Genomic DNA, 16,969 nt, shown 5'->3' with positions numbered 1-16,969 from the left:
CAATATCTACCTCATACTATGTTTATATTCCTTAAATTTATGAACATTATGTCTTTAGAAAAACTATCTTTGTCAACAACATTTTACTTGAAGAAAGGGACTGTTTTAATTTCTGTAATCTCTGTCCTCTGCACAGTTTCTAGAGCAAGGGAATCACTCCAAAATTGCTGAAGGAAAGAATGAGTAGTGCATCTTAGTTGCTATAATACAAATGCCTAACAGCTAGCTGTTATGCCCTGGTGGCTATAACGCAATGTTCTTAGTCATAAATTATTTAATATTTTTGTCAATATGATCAGTTAAAAAATATTCTACTTGCTTTTAAATATAAAATTTCAACCATATTTTGTTATAATAGCTACCCTGTTTTCTGTAATTATTTATCTTCTGTAAATTAGATTTATATTATCTATAATTGCAATTAAATATATACATAATTAAATATAATATATATCAGTGGTTCTTAACTGGGGGAAATTTTGCCCACCAAGGGGCATTTGACAAAGTCCAGAGATATTTTTGGTTTCCACAAATGGAGGGCATTTACTACTGGGGTCTAGAAGAAGGTAGAGGCCAGAAATGCTGCTAAACATTCCACAATGCAAAGGATAGTTCCTCACAAAAAAAACCTTAGCTGGACTAAAATGTCAATAGCGCTGTTTTTGAGAACCCTGATTTATATTGAAGGGAGAAGGAAATCTATTCAAAGATGAATTATTAAACTAATTCTTCAAAGTGAGCAAATGTGTAACAGAGAGCAGGATCTCCTAGAATAAGAAATTCTAATGCTTGTTAAGGCTGCATGTTTTGTTCATTTGTTTTACTTCTTCCCTTCAGTAATGGTTAGTGCAGGGACCCCTGTCCTCTTCACTAAGTTTTACAGGACTGAAAGTGGGGCGGATCCTGACTGAGGGCAAACACTTCCTCTCTAGTGATTAGAAAAAAGGAGTTTTTGCCCAGAATAGAAACAATGAAGGGCAAGCCTCCCTGGATCCCTTGGTTTTATAACCTGTAGATACATCATGCAATTAAAAAAAGGAAAGGCAAGTACATAGTTACCAGCCTTAAGAAACAATCCTCTAGTGGAGATCTCAGCTTTTGGGAAAACAAAGTAAAGCCAGATTCCGTCTCCACAGAACGTATGAGGACTATACATGTACTTTGCCCTCATCTGTTTGAACATGAACAAAAACCATTAAATAAGCATGCAACGGCAGTGAATATAGCTTTAGTAAACAGCACCAAATGAATGGAGAAGGTAAATAATAAAAAACAATTGTGAAGATCATTCATAATCTTCTGTAGTCAATGGCGAGACTTTAAGTGTACTAAAGGCCAGATAATAAATTGTTTCACTGACTTTGCATATTTTTCCATAGCCTATGCAAATAATAACTGAAATTATGTTAATCTAATATGTTGAGGCAATCTTAACTTAATCTTAACTGTAAGGGCAAGAGGAAAATGATGAAAACTTGTTTATCACTAACGCTGCTGACATTGAATCTGAACGAAATTAATTTTTCCACCTTTAACAAATTGGGAAGACAAACATCAGATATATCTCACTGTAGGAAGAAAATGAAAAGTGTTCTTATGATTACTGTGAAATAAAATATACACATCCCAGATACGAGATTAAGTACGTGTATATCCCCTAGAACCATACCTGCTTCACGATTATTGCTCAATAAGCGTGAGCTACTGTTTTTATTAATGCTAAATCCCAGTACGGCTTTGAATCTAATAAGTATCTTGTGACTAACCAAATAAAGGAAACATAAGTGCAGGGTTCTCAGTCCAGAAGTGCTCATGTTGCTGATTCTAAACAGGGGAAAATACCTGAGGGAAAACCTATCTACTTATAAGAGGAATATATTTTTCTGAGATACCAGCACCAGTAAGAGAAATGCACAATGGTCATTCTTTGTGTCCAGCAAATGTTCTTTAAGCAACCCCTTTCCAGAGTCAGAGAAAGAATAGGCAATCTGAATGTGAACAGAAATCTGAGTAAGAAAAATCAATGATACATGCCATCTGCCAGCAAGAACAGATGGAATGACAGTTTTTAGCCATGTTGAGATGAGTGAAGGGAGGCATATACTGATTATGGTGAATTGGTGGAACATTGTATGGAATTCCATAGAAAGAGTAGCTCAGCTGAAAAGTGATTGTTCTGCTGATGATAACATCAATAACATAAAACCAGCATGGGACCTATAAGAATAAAACTGTAGAATCTTATTAAAGTGCATAAAACGAGATCTGAACAAATGTAGTACAAAAGAAAATGCATATTGAATATAATCACAAATCAGATGGTAGCAATAAATGCCGAGAGCATAAAGGTGTTTCTGGCAAGTAACATATTGAACATATACAACATATACAACAACATAATATATAATTCATGTTGTATTAAAATTTATTAGAAAGGTTTTTAAAATTTTGAAACAAGTGGTGTTATTTTGAACTACCTTTTTGCTATTAGCTACTAATTTTATTGCCTTGTGGTCAGAAAACATTGTCTAAAATTGATTTGTTGTAATTTATTGAGACTTGTGAACTAGTTCATGATCAATCAATTTGTAAAAACAATAAAGACAGATGGGGCAGAGGGAGAAATACAGTAGACAAAATAACGAGGATCATGTTAAAAACTTTACTCCAATAATTTTGAAAACTAAAGTGAAAGTCACTCATAACAAAATTTTTAAAAATTTGTACTGATTTATAACATTAAAGCAGAATCAACATTTAAAATCTACTTACTGGAAGTATAGTTGGATAGAGGGGTGGACAGGCAGACAAATGTGTGGTAAAGCAAGCAGAGTAGAATGTTAATGATAGAATCTAGGTGGTAGGAGCAGGGATGTTCACTAAAATTATTTCAGCTTTGCTGTTTATTTGAGGATTTTCATAATAAAATGTTGGGGGTGCGGAATTCTAAGTATTTATGTAGTCAGTTTTTCTCAAGTCTTGGAAGAAAGACCATCCATACCTAAGATAAATGATTCCAGAGAATAGAAAAAGTGGAAAAGATACTCAACTCACATAATCAGCCTACTATAACCTTAGTAGTAAGATTAGACAAATACAAAAAAAAGAAAAAAATTATAAACTAATTTTATGTATGAGCATTGCTGCAAAACATAAGAGAATAGCTTTATGACATTGTGGGCAGGGACATGTTTCTTAAGTAAGAGTATATCCATAGGGGCAAAAAAGGCAAAAAGCACAAATGCTAAAGGAAAAAGCACATTTTACTATATTAAAATTAACAGTCAATTCAAAGATAATACGTCATGAAAAGATTAAAAATAAAACAATCTGCCAACCAGAAGAACGATTATTATCTAAAGAATTACTATAAATAAATACTAAAAAGAAATAGCAGAAAATTAGGGAAAATATATTTACAGACAAAAGAATGTGAAATTCCAAGGGCTAATAAATATATGAAAAGATGCTCAGCCTCACAACACATTAGGGAAATGTTAAAGTAATATCAAGATAAAATTTCTATGGGAATAGCAAGCCCTGAAATATCTAACAATAAATGTTGACAAGGATGTGGACAAATGGAAACTTTCATACATTGCTGTCAGGAGTATTAAATGACTGCAGCCACTACTGAAAGCAGCTAGGCGATATCTAGTAAAATTGGGCGTGTCCATATTCTAGAACTGAGCAATATCAATTACAATGGTCTCCTCTAGAAAAACTCATCCATGTGCACAACAAGCCATGTACAAGGTTATTACTAGGAAAAAATATATTGTCCATCATTAGGAGAATTGATAATGTTGTCCTTTAAAATAAAACCTAATGCTTTAGATAAATTAAAATGAATAAACTAGATCTACATATATGAATACAGTTACTAAGAAAAATATATTGTAAAAATATACACAGAGACTAATAATTTTATAGAACTTTTTTTAATTTATGCTTTCATTTTATTTTTTTATACAGCAGGTTCTTATTAGTCATCAGTTTTATACACATCAGTGTATACATGTCAATCTCAATCGCCCAATTCATCACACCCCCACCCCCACCCCTGCTTCCCCCCTTGGTGTCCATACGTTTGTTCTCTACATCTGTGTCTCAATTTCTACCCTGCAAACAGGTTCATCTGTACCATTTTTCTAGGTTCCACATATATGCGTTAATATACAATATTTGTTTTTCTCTTTCTGACTTACTTCACTCTGTATGACAGTCTCTAGATCCATCCACGTCTCAATGAATGAACCAATTTAGTTCCTTTTTATGGCTGAGTAATATTCTATTGTATATATGTACCACGTCTTCCTTATCCATTCGTCTGTCGATGGGCATTTAGGTTGCTTCCATGTCCTGACTATTGTAAATAGTGCTGCAGTGAACATTGGGGTGCATGTGTCTTTTTGAATTATGGTTTTCTCAGGGTATATACCCAGTAGTGGGATTGCTGCATCATTTGGTAATTCTATTTTTAGTTTCTTAAGGAACCTCCATACTGTTCTCCATAGTGGCTGTATCAATTTACATTCCCACCAGAAGTGCAAGAGGGTTCCCTTTTCTCCACACCCTCTCCAGCATTTGTTGTTTGTAGATTTTCTGATGATGCCCATTCTAAATGGTGTGAGGGGATACCTCATTGTAGTTTTGTTTTGCATTTCTCTAATAATTAGTGATGTTGAGCAGCTTTTCATGTGCTTCTTGGCCATCTGTATGTCTTCTTTGGAGAAATGTCTATTTAGGTCGTCTGTCCATTTTTGAATTGGATTGTTTGTTTTTTTAATATTGAGCTGCATGAGCTGTTTATATATTTTGGAGATTAATCCTTTGTCCGTTGATTCGTTTGCAAATATTTTCTCCCATTCTGAAGGTTTTCTTTTCATCTTGTTTATGGTTTCCTTTGCTGTACAAAAGCATTGAAGTTTCATTAGGTCACATTTGTTTATTTTTGTTTTTATTTCCATTACTCTAGGTGGTGAATCAAAAAAGATCTTGCTGTGATTTATGTCAAAGAGTGTTCTTCCTATGTTTTCCTCTAAGAGTTTTATAGTGTTCAGTCTTACTTACATTTAGGTCTCTAATCCATTTTGAGTTTATTTTTGTGTGTGGTGTTACGGAGTGTTCTAATTTCATTCTTTTACATGTAGCTGTCCAGTTTTCCCAGCACCACTTATTGAAGAGACTGTCTTTTCTCCATTGTATATCCTTGCCTCCTTTGTCATAGATTAGTTGACCATAGGTGTATGGGTTTATCTCTGGGCTTTCTATCTTGTTCCATTGATCTATGTTTCTGTTTTTGTGCCAGTACCATATTGTACCATATTGTCTTGATTACTGTAGCTTTGTAGTATAGTCTGAAGTCAGAGAGTCTGATTCCTCCGTTTTTTTCCTTCAAGACTGCTTTGGCTATTCAGGTTCTTTGGCTATTCGGGTTCTTTTGTGTCTCCATACAAATTTTAAGATTTTTTGTTCTACTTCCATAAAAAATGCCATTGGTAATTTGATAGGGATTGCATTAAATCTGTAGATTGCTTTGGGTAGTATAGTCATTTTCACAATATTGATTCTTCCAATCCAAGAACATGGTATATCTCTCCATTTGTCGGTATCATCTTTAATTTCTTTCATCATTGTCTTATAGTTTTCTGCATACAGGTCTTTTATGTCCCTAGGCAGGTTTATTCCTAGTTATTTTATTCTTTTTGTTGTAGTGGTAAATCGGAGTGTTTCCTTAATTTCTCTTTCAGATTTTTCATCATTAGTGTATAGGAATGCAAGAGATTTCTGTGCAGTAATTTTGTATCCTGCAACTTTACCAGATTCATTGATTAGCTCTAGTAGTGTTCTGGTAGCATCTTTAGGATTCTCTATGTATAGCATCATGTCATCTGCAAACAGTGACAGTTTTACGTCCTCTTTTCCAGTTTGGATTCCTTTTATCTCTTTCTCTGATTTCCGTGGCTAGGCCACGGAAAACTATGTTGAATAATAGTGGTGAGAGTGGACAACCTTGTCTTGTTCCTGATCTTAGAGAAAAGGCTTTCAGTTTTTCACCATTGAGAATGACATTTGCTGTGGGTTTGTCATATATGGCCTTTATTATGTTGAGGTAGGTTCCCTCTATGCCCAGTTCCTGGAGAGTTTTTATCATAAATCGGTGTTGAATTTTGTCGAAAGCTTTCCCTGCATCTATTGAGATGATCATATGGTTTTTATACTTCAGTTTGTTAATATGGTGTATCACATTGATTGATTTGAGTATATTGAAGAATCCTTGCATCCCTGGGATAAATCCCACTTGATCATGGTGTATGATCCTTTTAATGTATTGTTGGATTCTGTTTGCTGGTATTTTGTTGAGGATTTTTGCATCTATGTTCATCACTGATATTGGTCTGTAATTTTCTTTTTTTGTAGTATCTTTGTCTGGTTTTGGTATCAGGGTGATGGTGGCCTCATAGAATGAGTTTGGGAGTGTTCCTTCCTCTGCAATTTTTTGGAAGAGTTTGAGAAGGATAGGTGTTAGCTCTTCTTTAAATGTTTTATGGAATTCACCTGTGAAGCCATCTGGTCCTGGACTGTTGTTTGTTGGAAGATTTTTAATCACAGTTTCAATTTCATTTCTTGTGATTGGTCTGTTCATATTTTCTATTTCTTCCTGGTTCAGTCTTGGGAGGTTATACCTTTTTAAGAATTTGTCCATTTCTTCCAGGTTGTCCATTTTATTGACATAGAGTTGCTGGTAGTAGTCTCTTAGGATGCTTTGTATTTCTGTGGTGTCTGTTGTAACTTCTCCTTTTTCATTTCTAATTCTATTAATTTGAGTCCTCTCCCTCATTTTCTTGATGAGTCTGGCTAATGGTTTATCAATTTTATCTTCTCAAAGAACCAGCTTTTTGTTTTATTGATCTTTGCTCTTGTTTTCTTTGTTTCTATTTCATTTATTTCTGCTCTGGTCTTCATGATTTCTTTCCTTCTGCTAACTTTGGGTTTTGTTTGTTCTTCTTTCTCTAGTTCCTTTAGGTGTAAGGTTAGATTGTTTATTTGAGATTTTTCTTGTTTCTTGAGGTAGGCTTGTATTGCTATAAACTTCCCTCTTAGAACTGCTTTTGCTGCATCCCATTGGTTTTGGATCATCACGTTTTCATCGTAATTTGTCTCTAGGTATTTTTTGATTTCCTCTTTGATTTTTGCAGTGATCTCTTGGTTATTTAGTAACGTATTGTTTAGCCTCCATGTGTTTGTGTTTTTATGTTATTTTCCCTGTAATTGATTTCTAATCTCATAGCATTGTGGTCAGAAAAGTTGTTTGATATGATTTCAGTTTTCTTAAATTTACTGAGGCTTGATTTGTGACCCAAGATGTGATCTATCCTGGAGACTGTTCTGTGAGCACTTGAGAAGAAAGTGTAATCTGTTGTTTTTGGATGGAATGTCCTATAAATATCAATTAAATCTACCTGGTCTATTGTGTCATTTAAAGCTTCTGTTTCCTTATTTATTTTCATTTTGGATGACCTGTCCATTGGTGTAAGTGAGGTGTTAAAGTCCCCTACTATTATTGTGTTACTGTCGATTTCCTCTTGTATAGCTATTAGCAGTTGCCTTAAGTATTGAGGTGCTCCTATGTTGGGTGCATATATTTTATATCTTCTTCTTGGATTGATCCCTTGATCATTATGTAGTGTCCTTCCCTGTCTCTTCTAACAGTCTTTATTTTAAAGTCTGTTTTATCTGATATGAGTATTGCTACTCCAGCTTTCTTTTGATTTCCATTTGCACGGAATATCTTTTTCCATCCCCTCACTTTCAGTCTGTATGTGTCCCTACGTCTGAAGTGGGTCTTTTGTAGACAGCATATATATGGGTCTTGTTTTTGTATCCATTCAGCAAGCCTGTGTCGTTTGGTTGGAACATTTAATCCATTCACGTTTACAGTAATTATCGATATGTATGTTCCTATGACCATTTTCTTCATTGTTTTCGGTTTGTTTTTGTAGGTCCTTTTCTTCTCTTGTGTTTCCCACTTAGAGAAGTTCCTTTAGCATTTGTTGTAGAGCTGGTTTCGTGGTGCTGAATTCTCTTAGCTTTTGCTTGTTTGTAAAGCTTTTGATTTCTCCATCGAATCTGAATGAGATCCTTGCCTGGTAGAGTAATCTTGGTTGTAGCTTCTTCCCTTTCATCACTTTAAGTATATCATGCCACTCCCTTCTGGCTTGTAGAGTTTCTGCTGAGAAATCAGCTGTTAACCTTATGGGAGCTCCCTTGTATGTTATTTGTCGTTTTTCCCTTGCTTCTTTCCATAATTTTTCTTTGTCTTTAATTTTTGCAAATTTGGTACTATGTGTCTTGGTGTGTTTCTCCTTATGTTTATCCTGTATGGGACTCTCTGCACTTCCTGGACTTGGGTGGCTATTTCCTTTCCCATGTTAGGAAAGTTTTCGACTATAATCTCTTCAAATATTTTCTCTGGTCCTTTCTCTCTCTTTTCTCCTTCTGGGACTCCTATAATGCGAATGTTGTTGCGTTTAATATCGTCCCAGAAATCTCTTAGGCTGTCTTCATTTCTTTTCATTCTTTTTTCTTTGTTCTGTTCTGCAGCTATGAATTCCACCATTCTGTCTTCCAGGTCACTTATCCGTTTTTCTGCCTCAGTTATTCTGCTATTGATTCCTTCTAGTGTAGTTTTCATTTTAGTTATTGTATTGTTTATCTTTGTTTGTTTTTTAATTATTGTAGGTCTTTGTTAAACATTTCTTGCATCTTCTCGATCTTTGCGTCCATTCTTTTTCTGAGGTCCTGGATCATCTTCACTATCATTATTCTGAATTCTTTTTCTGGAAAGTTGCCTATATCCACTTCATTTAGTTGTTTTTCTGGGGTTTTATCTTGTTCCTTCATCTGGTGCATAGCCTCTTCATCTTTTGTGTCTTTCTGTCAATGTGGTTTTTGTTCCACAGGGTGCAGGATTGTAGTTCTTCTTGCTTCTGCTGTCTTCCCTCTGATGGATGAGGCTATCTAAGAGGCTTGTGCAAGTTTCCTGATGGGAGAGACTGGTGGTGGGTGTAGCTGACTGTTGCTCTGGTGGGCAGAGCTCAGGAAAACTTTAATCCGCTTGACTGCTGATGGGTGGGGCTGGGTTCCCTCCCTGTTGGTTGTTTGGCCTGAGGCAACCCAACACTGGAGCCCACTCAGACTCCCTGGTGGGGCCAGTGGCAGACTCTGGGAGCGCCCACACAAAGGAGCACCCCCAGAACCTCTGTTGCCAGTGTCCTTGTCCTCACGGTGAGCCACAGCCACCCCCTGCCTCTGCAGGAGACCCTCCAACACTAGCAGGTAGGTCTGGTTCAGTCTCCCCTGGGGCCACTGCTCCTTCCCCTGTGTCCTGATGTGCACGCTACTTTGTGTGTGCCCTCCAAGAGTGGAGTCTCTGTTTCCCCCAGTCCTGTTGAAGTCCTGCAGTCAGATCCTGCTAGCCTTCAATTCTGATTCTCTAGGAATTCCTCCTCCCGTTGCCGGACCAGGTTTGGAAGCCTGATGTGGGGCTCAGAACCTTCACTCCAGTGGGTGGACTTCTGTGGTGTAAGTGTTCTCCAGTCTGTGAGTCACCCACCCAGCAGTTATGGGATTTGATTTTACTGTGATTGTGCTCCTCCTACTGTCTCATTGTGGCTTCTCCTTTGTCTTTGGATTTGGGGTATCTTTTTTGGTGAGTTCAAGTGTCTTCCTGTTGATGATTGTCCAGCAGCTAGTTGTGATGTTCTGGTGTTCTCTCAAGAGGGAGTCTAAAACTTTTAAAACAGTCTAAACACAGTATTATAAATTGCTTTTACATACATACAAATGTAGGAAAAGTATGAAATCATGCATAGATGGGATGATACATACCAAATTGAGGGTTGTGATTACCTCTGGGGGCAGTAATGAGTTGGGAGGGTTTAGTTGTTTATTTCTTTTGGGAAAATATATGGAACAGATACTTAAAACTATTAATTTAAAATTATTTCTTAATTAATTTATTAAGTTTTAAAATTTGCACAATGGGTCCATGGGATGGTGAATACACTGGTGTTGTTAATATTATGTTCTGTACCTTTCTTTATGTTTGGAGTGTTTCCTAATTAAAAATTAAAAATAGATAAAAAGGATTGATATACATGGAGTATATTCCTAAGACTATGATGTTCATTCTCTAGATAAAACATTCAGAGTCAAACCTGTCAGATATCAGACACCTGAAACAGAATTGTGGCATTTCTCCCCCACTCTACCCTTACCACATATCAACTCACCTCCCCTACTGCTCTCCTCCACCCCAGCTCATAACAAGACCTGCTTTCATAAATGATGTTTTGTCATTATTCTATGGGCTTTTATTATAGGACATTCTAAGAAACAGTTCAGGAGCTTAATTATTATAATAATATCATTAACGATGGGATCTTCTATATCACCAAGGTAGAAAGGCATATGACAATATGGAGAGTATCATAAATGTAGTGTAATATATTTAGCTTAGACTGATTTTCCCACATTTATTTTCTCTATGCTCTTTCTTCCTCTGTTTTCTTTTAAAATTTGCCTCTTTTATTTTAATAGCTATAATCCAATTGAAATCCTTCTTGGGAGGAAGTCCAGAGAAAAGTTTAGGAATAAACAGATTAACAGAAATTATCAAGAGGATTCAAAAAAGTATTTGAATCCCTAACCCTTCTCTTGAGTAAAAGCAGTTATTAATATAGGCAAAACTCATTTTATGAACAATACTAAAATTGTAAGGACTCTTTATTTAAAAGAGCTTCCTAAAAACTAAATATATGCATTATATCTTATAATCCTAATAGTTAAGTACTATTATTATGATCTTTTACAGTCAGGAAAACTTAAAGAGTTAAATAATGGGGCCAAAATAATGCAACTAGAAAATGGTAATATTCAAGCTCTGGTATTTCTTACTCCAAAACCAGGCTCTTAACTGGTTTTTCTTTATTACATTACCTTATTGAAAAAAAAGATTTAAATTGAGGTGACATTGGTTTATAACATTATATCATGACATAAGTTTCATGTGTACAACATTGTATTTTGACTTCTGTATACACTACGGTGTGCTCACCACCAAAAATTTAGTTTCCATCCATCACCATACAGTTGACTTCCTTTACTCCTTTTGCTCCTGCCTCTTCCCCTCTGGTAATCACTACTGTGTTCTCTGTACATTTGTGTTTTTTTGGTTTGGTTTTTGTTTTTCAATTCATTTTGTGTTGTTCGGTTTTTATATTCTAAATATGAGCAAGATCATACAGTATATTTGGTTTTCTCCATCTGACTTATTTCACTTCACATGATACCCTCATTTTCCATCCATGTTGTCACAGATGGCAAGATTTCATTCTCTTTTAATGGCTGAGTAGAATTTCATCATACGTATGTACATATGTGTATACATTCACTTGTCAATGGGTATTTATGTTGCTTCCATATTGTGATTATTGTAAATAATGCTGCAAAGAACATAGTGGTGCATGTATCTGTTTGAATTAGTTTAACTCTTATTCTTTACTTTTCTAATCTTAAATTAGACAAGTGTACTCTGGCATTTAACCTAAATACAAAGGCATTTTAATAATATTTTGATAAGATTGTACAAAAATCTTCCAACTGCACTCTTTAATTAAGTCTCTCTTCACCTTACTTCCCCACCCTCAGCCTTCCACAACTCTGCTCATACAATCAAAACATCAGCCTGGTATATCTTCCTTAAAATCAACTGATTAATGAATGAGCTTTTCATATCAGATCTTTATGATCTCATATTTATCCAAAAAGTGAAAATGTGGACTAAATGGTCTTTTCCAGAAGAGCATGGTTGATTTTAATATTTTTTCCTAAGAGGGATAGGAATATATATTACAGTGATGCAATTTCATGAAGAAATTCTAGAACCTCTCACAAGGTCTTGCTTTGGAATTAAGCTTTGTATTGATACAATGGGCTGAATCAGCCCACAGCTAATTCTAACCTCTGAATAAGGGGAAATAGCTGGTTTTCCAACTCTTCCAAGAATTCTTGTACTTTTGTAGGAATTCAGAACAATACTTGAGAGACAGAGGGCACTATTAAATCATCTTTTTTTTTTTTTGCATTACGCGGGCCTCTCACTGTTTTGGCTTCTCCCATTGCGGAGCACAGGCTCTGGACGCGCAGGCTCAGTGGCCATGGCTCACGGGCCCAGCCGCTCCGCGGCATGTGGGATCTTCCCGGACCGGGGCACGAACCCGTGTCCCCTGCATCGGCAGGCGGACTCTCAACCACTGCGCCACCAGGGAAGCCCTTAACTTTCAATTTTTATACTATATGGATATTTCAAGAGTAATCTGATTGGAATATTTTTTAAATGAGGGAATGTATATTTTACTTAGATTAAACTTTTCTTTTGCACTACCAGATGACCACAGCTTTGATTTTTCAGAAAATTCCCTTGGACACTACAGAAATGATTTATACAAGTAGCTAATAAACTTGTATATTTTATTTTCTATTTCTACCTTCACGGAAAGTTTCTGAAATAACAAATTGACATTTGAAATGTTACACTGAACCCAAAGTGTAAGATGAAGCAAATGACCTAATCTCTTGAAGGTCAAGTTATAAATTATTCTTATGATGAAGCAGGATGCATATGGTCCATGAGCAAAATCTCAACTGAGGGCTTCTTCATGAAGGCACATAGATGGTCTTGGTTGCATCTCAAAGCAGGTTTGGGGTGTTTTACAGCAGCTACACCAGGACTAATTTAAGTGTCATCAGTTTTCTAGAGCCAAATTTTGTAGTGAATTCTTAGTGGTTCCCAAAACCCACCACAGGATAGTCAGAGCATTCATGCTTGTCATGGCATGGTCTCATTACTAACTGCAGGAGCCCAGGAAGGGTAAGTGTGGAGGTCAAACATGGGTACAATCCAGGTAAACATGCCAAGCATCACGACAGCAACACCCACAATATTAACGCCAAGTCCAGCTTTAACCTTGAATACGAAAGAACATGAATGTCAGTCTCAAAAACAAACAAACAAACAAAAAAACCCAAAAACAACCTATGGGAGAATTGGAATACTGTTGAAGAAGGCATATGTCAGATTTACATGCATCCTAAATGATTAGTATCAATGATTGGTTTCATAAGACAAGGAGTCCTTCCATTCATGTCAAAAAAGAATCTGTTCCCAACTAAATGCCATTTAGGTTGAGAGTCTCAGAGAGGTTCCTCTTAGGAATATACTGAAGTCATTCTGATTAGAGAAAAATCCCTTTAAAAATCTGCCGTTTCATGTCAAATCAGGATTTGAGTTTTGCGGTTTTGTATTTCAGTGAAAATAAGGTTCAGGTCACTATATGAAAACTGAATCCTTCATATTCACTCCATATTATTTTTAGTTTAGCCTTCAGTATTCTCTTATTGAGATTTAATACCTCTTCCATTCATCTTTCTTAGAGTTCCCATTTTTCTAGGTCTGACGTCATTATTCTGGTGGCACTAAACAATCTCAAATTGCTTTCTAGCTATTAAGACAGAGGTTGGCAGACTACTGCCCATAAACTGTTTTTGTAAAGAAAGTTTTGCGGGACCACAATTCTGCCCATTTGTTTACATGTTGTTGTTGGCTGCTTTCATGATTCAGTAGTTGTGACAGAGACCATATAACCCACAGAGTCTCAAATATTTACTCTCTGGCTCTTTACAGAGAAAGCTTGCTTATCTCTGCATTCTCTGTATTAAAACATGGAGCCCCAAGGCAAAATAAACGTTATAGAGGCCTCCTGTTCTGTCCATGCAAGTCTCTCGTTTATTTTAGAATCCTGGTTTTTTTTAACATTCACATACCTAGCACAGTTTATATTGTATATTATGCTCATTTTCTTCATCCAAAGGAGATTATACGACTTCTGCATAGAGGCATTTCCAGAATTTTTATGTTACAGGGGTTTAGGGACAGCAATCTGTCTGGAAGAAAAGAACCTGGGGCTTAACTTGGAACTGCATTTGCACAGCAAACTCACTGAATTGCCTTTAGTTATAGTCTTGCTTGGTTTGTTCCAGAAGCTGGTGATCAAGATTGAGAGAAGAGCAGGATATTCTCAAGCTAGTCCTTCTCTACCACAACTTTTGTAATTGGCAAAATGTGCACGTTTTGTCACTTAAAGTTTCTATTATTACTTGCTTGTGCTAATTTCATTTCATTTCACTTCATTTCATTTCATTTTATTTCAGGTGCCACTATTAGAATCAGAAAAAGAAAGATGACTTTTCACCAGTCAAGCACTGAGCCCAACATCTTATTCAGAGCAAATGTCAGTTCTGTAAATATTCATGATAGTAAACCACAGTGCTTGATTGCTGAATTTCATTAACCCTTTTGCTTAGGTCAAGTTGGGTCCTGATCTTGACATGTAAGCTTAAGCCATTGTGTTGAGCATATTGTTTGCTCTCGTCCTCTGCCAGCGTATTACTGATGCATTCAATATCTCTGTATTTGTGACTGTAAATATCAATGGCATGTTTGCTTCTGGTTATCACTCTTAAAAACAATTCTATGGCCAGTATCACTCTTAAAAACAATTCTATGGCCAGTCATGAACTCACCTTCAGAAGTAGTACTCAGGCTATGCATTTCCTAGCAGTTGACTAGCGTATAAAAGGATAGACAACCCAAGATATCACAAAATAATGTCTATTGGTCTTGATAGCATTCTTTCAGCTCACTCACCATGTCAGTAACTTTTAGATGGCCATACGAAAAAACAATAGCATTGGGTGGATTTGCTACTGGTAGGAGGAATGCAAATGAATTACACAGAGTAGAAGGTAACAAAATATAAAGAGGGTTGACTTGAATGGCTTCAGCCTGTTGGAAAAGATAAAAAGGAGTCTAAGTAAAATTTTGAGATAGGCATCAAAATGAGCAAAATTATTATAATAAACTTTCCCAGAAGCAGATTGATATATAAAGACATAAAAGTATATATACATAAATGCAGTTATAACTGGAAGAATAATTTTTAGAAAACGTATCTTCCTCTTATCATTGTTTATATGGTGATTGGCGTCCATTTAAGCATTATAGCTCAGTTCATTTAGAAAATAAAGTATCATTTATTCCAGAAACAAAATTAAAACAGCAGCTGTTTATTACTGATCTAGCGCTAAGTGCTGTGCTAAGTGTATATATATATATATATATATATATGTTATATATATAATATATATAAGATATATGTAAAATTTAACATATATATAATGTATAACATAATAACATTGTATATTTATATATATATAATTTAAATTTCACTACGACCTTAAAAGATCATAACTGTAGTCCCAAATAGCAGATGAAGAAACTGAGGTCCATAAACGTTAAAGTAACTGATCCAAACACATAGCTGGCAAGCAGTAGAGCTTACAGAGTTCTCAGGTCCCTCTGGCTCCAAAGCTTCTCATCATTTCATTAACTTTACTACCTCTGTGACATATGTAATTTAAAATTTTCTTAGGAATCATCACAGAAGAGTTACTACTATTCTTAATTTATCACATGATTTTTTAACTGCTCCATGTTGAGAAATAAAAACCAGAAAAAACCCAAAATTGTATTTTACCAACATAACCTGCCTACATTTCTTTTCTAATTTGAAGCAGCTCAAGAATGCCAACATTTGCCCCTTGAGCTGGTAGCAGAACACTTCCAGAAGGGCAATTCTTCTTCATCCAAAGTGCTTTCCTTTCACCAAACTCATCTGTCCCAATAAGGAAAACATTTTACTTGAAGCTGTTTCTTGTAATTGCCAGCTAGTGATGGAGAGGAAGAGAGACAGTCTTCCCTCTCTCTCCTTGCAAATCTGCTTCTTACTTATCTTTTTAAATTCTTCCCTGGGCCGTAGAGAACTGCATCTAAGACATTTAAGCTTGAAGCCTGAAGTGTAAACATAGCTTTTTATTCCCTTGCAAATCACTTATATGAAGCACTTCTCAAAAATTCAAGACATCTTCTGGAGGGAGAAGTATCAGTGTTAGAGATCTAAATACTAAAGTTGCCAGGAAGCACTGAATCGCAAAGTCTTCTAGAGCTGGAAAGGATCTGGGCTGACCCTCCTGTTTATCTGCAAATGAAGAATATGGGTAGAAAGAAGGTAGAGGGTTCACTTAAGATCATGCTGCTTGAACATGGAAGAAAAGAGTTCTCCTGAGTTGAGGTCTCCTAAGAAAGTATGAATGCAAATAAGGACGACTCTGTAAGTTACCTACAGGGGGACCATTCAGGACCCAAATGATTCCACACTGCAATATGAGAACACACAAAGTAGAACACTATTCTTTCAATGAATAGTGTAAATAGGATAAATGAGATACTCACCAATGGAGACAGTATTGGAAGAAGGAGGGTAATGGTAGCTGGATTGCTGGCTACCTCTGTTAAAGATGTGACGAGCAAAGAAGATATCAGAATTATTAGCCAGACTGGTAATGAACCTAGAGGAGATAATTTATTTCCTATCCATTTAGATAGTCCTGACTCCTAAAAAAACAAATTTGCGATATTTAGTATTCATTAATAAGTCATTTAATCAGACATTTAAATATATTAAAAAGCATTATTTGATCTAAGAACTCAGTTTCTAAAGTATAATTTTAATCTTTCATGTTTTTCTGTGGTTTGTTAGATCTAGGTGGGTTTGGCATGGAAAAGTTCTCAATTATTCTCATTTTAATATACCAAACTTTAGGAAGTTTGAATTGTCTTCCCACATCTTTTCAATTAAATTTTAATTATATCTAATTAATATATGTGGGTATAACAAGCCATGTAGTACTATAGGGCTTTAAGAAAAGAGCAGCCTTTCTGGTCTACCTCTGTCCACATCTGTGTTCCCCAGAGGCAACAACTTTCATCCATATTAGCTATTTA

General features: G+C 35.7%; 1 protein-coding gene across 1 annotated transcript in view; it reads right to left on the bottom strand.

Annotated features, from left to right (window-relative positions):
• Positions 1 to 12,254: 12,254 nt before the first annotated feature.
• Positions 12,255 to 16,969, bottom strand: part of SLC13A1 (solute carrier family 13 member 1) — a 76,656-nt gene continuing 71,941 nt past the window's right edge. The window contains exons 13-15 of the mRNA XM_027102064.1: positions 16,418 to 16,579; positions 14,774 to 14,911; positions 12,255 to 13,033 (exon numbers count right to left, since the gene is read on the bottom strand). Coding sequence (XP_026957865.1) covers positions 12,896 to 13,033; positions 14,774 to 14,911; positions 16,418 to 16,579 — 438 coding nt within the window. The 3' untranslated portion in view covers positions 12,255 to 12,895. The remainder of the gene's footprint in view (positions 13,034 to 14,773; positions 14,912 to 16,417; positions 16,580 to 16,969) is intronic.

This window comes from Aethalodelphis obliquidens, unplaced genomic scaffold (genome assembly GCF_003676395.1).
Source record: "Aethalodelphis obliquidens isolate GAN/ISIS:26980383/991018 unplaced genomic scaffold, ASM367639v1 scaffold5, whole genome shotgun sequence".
Classification (NCBI taxonomy): Eukaryota; Metazoa; Chordata; class Mammalia; order Artiodactyla; family Delphinidae; genus Aethalodelphis; species Aethalodelphis obliquidens.
Note: the sequence above shows the minus strand (reverse complement) of the source record. Positions and strands in the feature narration are given on the sequence as shown.